The sequence below is a fragment of the Melanostigma gelatinosum genome, assembly GCF_949748355.1.
Source record: "Melanostigma gelatinosum genome assembly, chromosome: 11".
Taxonomy (NCBI): domain Eukaryota; kingdom Metazoa; phylum Chordata; class Actinopteri; order Perciformes; family Zoarcidae; genus Melanostigma; species Melanostigma gelatinosum.
In genome coordinates, this window is record NC_136644.1 from 12776089 (window position 1) to 12782088 (window position 6000).

The 6000-nt window shown below is 41.5% G+C and overlaps 1 protein-coding gene across 5 annotated transcripts in view; it reads left to right on the forward strand.

Moving 5' to 3' along the window:
• LOC306784863 (uncharacterized protein) overlaps positions 1-6000 on the forward strand; it is a 45880-nt gene that overhangs the window by 13031 nt on the left and 26849 nt on the right. For all 5 annotated transcript variants that reach the window (XM_079279017.1, XM_079279016.1, XM_079279018.1 and 2 more), the window contains one exon: positions 4443-4643. In XM_079279017.1, the coding sequence (XP_079135143.1) occupies positions 4443-4643 (201 nt within the window). The remainder of the gene's footprint in view (positions 1-4442; positions 4644-6000) is intronic.

Sequence of the window (6000 nt, forward strand, 5' to 3'; positions counted from 1 at the left end):
GCATAGCAGCAAAACTCTCTATTTCTTTGAAATATGAAGTTAAATAATGCATGGGTATCACTTTTCCTCTTTAATGCTTTCATATTTTTTCCTTTTTCTCTGTTATCCTCTTTTTGTTATTTTGTTTCCCCTTTCTCTTCTCTTATTTTATCCTGAAAGAAATTTCAGGTTGGTGTTTGTGTCCGGTCTGTCGCTTTGTGCTTTTGGTGTCATGTCAGTAACATCCTGACACTGTAGTTAGTGTGTGTGTGTGTGTGAGTGTGTGTGTGTGTGTGTGTGTGTGTGTGTGTGTGTGTGTGTGTGTGTGTGTGTGTGTGTGTGTGTGTGTGTGTGTGTGTGTGTGTGTGTGTGTGTGTGTGTGTGTGTGTGTGTGTGTGTGTGTGTGTGTGTGTGTGTTGGGTGGGTGGGTATGGGTGGGATTGGGTGAGTTAGTGAATATGCTGGTGATGAGAAACTGGTGGGACACTCCCTTTAAACACGGTGTCCCCTGTCTGGTATCCAGTGGCCTGTAATTCCACTTGTGTGTGTGTACACATAACCAGATCCAGACTTCATTACAAATCTTTTCCATTACAGGTTCAGCCGATTTATTTATGTTCGTAGTGTTTTATATCTGTTCTTAGATATGATAGGTTTCTGTAAACAGTTATATCTGCTTATAAGAAAAACCAAATGCACCTAAATGAGAGTAAACTGAGCAGTCAACCTTTTATCAAGTGGTCGGATTAGGGTCAGGTCTTGAAAACACCTGTCAATAGATGGTCCACTATCTGTTAAACTGCTTAGCATTGATCCGCACATCATGTCACTTATAAGTTGAATGTGTCCTGTGCTGGCCACATGTAAGCCGCAGCATACGGTCGTCTTTCCTATTTGCTATGCTGATTCATACTTTTACTTTTCTGTGGATTTGGTTATGTCACTCATAGAGGTGTAAAGGTTCACAAAATTCACGGTTCGGTTCGGTACGATACAGTGGCGCCACGGTTCGGTACGTTTCGGTATAGTAGAAAACTATAAATGCCAGAGAAATGTACTTGATTTTAAAATATATTTATTCATTACAACTAACATCATCAAGTTATTCTTTGACTTTGAACAATGATGGAACTATACCTGAGTGACCCATCTTCTGGGGTGTCTTCTTAGCAAAACATAAGCATAAAAAACAAAAACTGCTCCTTAATGTTATGTAGTATTGTTACTTACATCTTGCAAAACCTGGTTAAATAAAGGTTTTTGTTTTTTTAAGTTTTTATTTATTTTTTAATTTTTTAAATTCAAATATTCAATACGAATACGCGTATCGTTACACCCCTAACGTATTGGTATTGAACCGTTCGATACGAGGCTCACGGTTCGGTACGCATTACGAACCGAACAATATGTTTGAATAATACTATTGCATTTATGCAGAAGCTTAAATTGTGGATATAAATAAATATATCTGTCGGTGGAGCCACTGCACTCAACATGGCAACCCACCACGTAACAGACAAAGTGCTGTGTGACACTCCCACCACGTAACAGACAACGTGCTGTGTGACACTCCCACCACGTAACAGACTGGATTTAGGCCGGAGGAAGATGTCTGAATATGTTTGTTGCATTTGCTGCCATGAGTTCTCCACTGAGCCACCAGTTTTCTTTATTATAAGAGAGTATTATCATACATGACTCAATGTTGTCACCAGCCAGATGCCAGAAGCCAGATGTTTCCTGCTGGCTTCAGTTGCGGTACAAGTTTTACGGCTGCTCTACCTTCACCAATAGAGACTATGTGTGTGTGTGCACGCTTATGCACGCGTTAATGTGAGGTAATGTAATTGCGGTGAACACATGTAAACTTTTTTCCCTCTCTTTATAACAAGCCTTTTTTCTTTGTGCTTTCTGTCCCTCTCTCTGTCTCTCTCTCTCCCCTCTGCTGCCAGAATTCATGTTTGTAGAAAGTTGGGCAAGGAAACGTCAATGATGTCTGTGGATAAATGAGCTTGTTGCAGTCAATAATAGGGTACGGCCCAGAATGATAGAGAAAATTGTTGGTCGTAAACATACAAAACCAGCAGTATTAAGTACAAATGTATAAAATGAAAATAATTTACAGCACAAAAGAACAAAGGAGAAAACGTGTCTGTTAGAGACTTCCTGGGGGCCAAAAAAGAAGTAGGATAACTTGCATATTTAGTCATCAGTCGTTTGTTTGTAGGACTGTGCGTTCAAATAGGTGCAGGGTCAAATACAGCCATACGTCAACTTTGAGAATAGACCTAGAGACAAGATGTCTTGTGTTTCAGATAGAAGAGCTCTGATTGCCAACGACCTTCCTATTTCTATGTGACGGTATTAAGTCTGTTCCTGTCTTCCAGGATCAGTTCATCAGGTTGGTCCCAAACAACTGTTCATTGAATACTATTCGTTAAAAAGGTTTTCAAGAATAAGATTACTTTGTGTTAAGTTGTTTTTGTTGTTGTCATACAGGAAGTGAGCCACACATCAAAGCAGCTCTTCTAAAAGCAGTAGAATACTTGTGTGATGTCTATATGTCTTTATGCAACAAATCAGTGGTTGTATGTTGTTGGGGAGTTAGGTTAGCTGTCTGCTGTAGTCTCTGTGGTGCATGCTGTAGAGGAGACACTTATTCAGGTCATTAAACAAAAAAGTGGTATTCCCTAAGTATAGCACATCATGTTTAACACGTGTTCTTCTGTTGGATGGACAAAATTATCAACAAAACCGTTTGTACTAGGCCTTTTTAATGAATAAATGAATGACACTAAGCTGTGGCTGTTGAGGTGCTGTCTCTTTCATCACTGATAGTCCAATGATAATACATTTCTTCTAATTGCAAAGTTAAGAGTGAGGTCCTCTGAGTAGGAGGACGAACAGGAAGAAAGAGTTCATGTAGTTCAGAGGGAGGCAAGGTGTGTGGACAAGAGACAGAATGCCTGTTTTCTCTTTTACAACAATGCCCTGAAAAGCAATTAGCCAAGGCAGTAAAATGCTTTACAAGGAAATGTATAAGGAATGGAAGACGAACTTAGGACCCCACTGGAACATTGTGGAGAGCAATAGGAGGAATCAACAGTGAAACCAGTAGACACAGCCTCAGTCTTATGTGAATAGTGGATGAGACTGTGACTGACTACAAGCACGTCATCACTGTGGAAGGGGCCAATCCAAACACCTTAGTGTCTGCCCACGATATGAAGCATCGCTTAAAGGCCAGAGAAATCACACTGCAGATCCCTGTCCATCCATCTGTTGTAGCAAGGACAAGCAGTACCTCCGGGGCCTCCCTGCTTAGCTGGAAATCAGGCTGCATGTCCTGAGAAACACAGACACTGCCAGAGTGATATGACAGTACTGGGCTCTCTGATTTGGAAGACAAGTTCTTAAATATGCCATGAGTTAAATTTGTGAATAAAAAAAATAATATGAAATAATTGTCAGCAGTGTTGACAGCTGAAGACAGTCAAGAAATTTGAAGGGGCCATTCAGTGATTTACTACATAAAACAGCACCAGCACAAAATGTTGGGGAAATATTTTACTGACTACTGGTATATTCTTATTGAAAGTGAAGCAGACTTTTGTCTTTACACCACTTTCTCAACCACCTACACACACACACACACACACACACACACACAAAATGTCGTGTTTTCATGGCATTACATTGACTTACATTCATTTTCATTAATTTACCCTAAGGCGACCAAAAGGCGAGTCACATAAATGTATGTCCCCACAAGCATTCTCACATGTGACTCTTAACTAAGCTGATTCAATGCTTTGAACGTTGCCATGGTAATTAACATCCGAATTGGTATTCAAATGTAGCATTTTATTTTTAAATTGTATTGAATTGAGCAATAACTTTTTTTTACCTCAGTCTTCCTCCTATTGTTTTAGTTCAGAAGCTATGAGGCAATGAATATCATAACGTCTGACATTAACCTAATAATACTCTGTTGCATCTACGACTCATCTACAGGTTTAGATCCTTGTTTGTTCTCCGATCAAAGAGATGTGATTTCTGGGTCAGGGTTTGGTTCTAAATGGATGTAGTGAAGCTAATTGTCTACCTTTACAATACCTACCTCTTTTATATTATAATTGGTCAGCTCACAGAAACAGCTGTGTATGTCATGTGTTAGTAAATGTTCAACTTTACTAGAATGTACTTTAGTTTCAAACTCTTGTGTCTGCGTTAAAAAGAACAGCAGCTTTCCATTCACTGCTCAGCTGATATCTTTTGACGTCTCTTCTTTTCTTAGTTGCATACACATAGTATGTGATACATACAAAAATATTATGTTCCAGTTAGTATCAAAGTTCATCAGACTGTTTTAGACCAAATATTATTTGCAAAGTCCATTTCTGTATTGTCTGTAATGATGAATAATGCTCATTTATTGCCTTCTGTATTACTCTGTCTCCCAGGTATCCCAAAACCTCGCACCACCACAGCTGTCCTGGGTTCCGCAACGTCCAACTCTAAATCAACAGCCAATCAGCAGGCACTGGGGCCTGTCAGAAGACCTGCTGCACCCGTAGCATCAAAACTTCCTGTAAAGGGACTACCCACATGCCTCACTTCCTCATCACTGGAAAGCACTGAGATCAGTGGAGCCACAAGCAAAGGTGAGGTGGTGGGCCTCTCTTCTCCCCTCTCGCTCAAACACAACTTAACTGACTTCACTTTCACTTTCTCAAGCACCCACACATATGCAGAGTCTGTCTCCACCGTACACACACTCACACACACTCACACACACACACACACACACACACACTCCTCTCACTCACTCACTCACTCACACACACCTAGTTCCCATGATCATATTTACGTTCTGTATTTAGTCGTATCAGAGAAAACTTTTAGTGTAGTGCTCTATATCCTCACAGTTAGTTTAATGACTCATTTATTTACACCTTACAGACAGATCTGTATCTGAAGACATTATAGTGTGTGTGTGGATGCCGGGAATATCTGGTCCACTCAGTGTCTTTCTGGTGGTAAACACTAAATTCCTATTTTATTGTTTGGTTTGGAAAGCGACAAATTTGCAAAAAAACATATTGTGCATAATATCCTTTTTCTGCAGCTGCACTGGTGACAGACTGCATGTGCTGCTGGACTGTGCTCCACAGACCTCATCTACTGCTCTGTGACATGCCTTGCCACATGCACATTGTTATTTTTTGTCTTCAACGTTGGAATTCTGACCACTTTGTCCTGTAACAGCCAATGGGGGATCCTCCGCTCTTGCCATCTGGATGGCCTGCTCCACCTGTACAGACAGTTCAACCCTTCTCAGACATCCCTTTTAGGAGCAAAGCCTGAACATGTGCAGTGTGCCTATTGCACCCTGCCTCCTAACCCAGAGAAAAAAGAAGACCCTCATTTGCGCAGCAGCTGAAGCATTGTGTCCACACATCTGCTGAAGGTGGGGGGCCCGGGGCGTAGCCAAACGGCAGTTTGTGTACTCGTAGGCTATCCCCTTGAAGGTGAAATGCAAGAATATCCGTTTTTTTTCGAAGTCACCTCGACCTGAAAGTATGCACCTTTGTAAATCGAAGGTGGTGACCCAATCGGCTTAACCAGTTCCAGTAAATGCTTGATGGTTTACATTCGGAAGTTATTGTAGGCAATGCTTCGGTTATGCAGATTTGAGAACAGGTCTGTTTTACTGCCCATCCTCTGGTTCTCCAACATGCTCTGTGAGCCCTTGCTTGCCTCTTAGCCGCCATAGAATGAGTGAGATCGGTGGGAGACGCTCAAGGTCTTGTAGAGCGCTGGCATCAAATATTGGTAGTCCTCTGCAGACCAACCAGGCAGGCTTGTGGCTGACCGAAGAGGTTCTTGAAGCAGGAGTCAGTGCGAGAAAAAGGGTGTCGAGCAGCGATGTGTGCTGGTTTATATACTTTGGGGTCTGCACTTACTTGGGTAGTCCTGATTGGCCGGCAATGCTTATGCAAATTCCCCATAGTGGGCGAA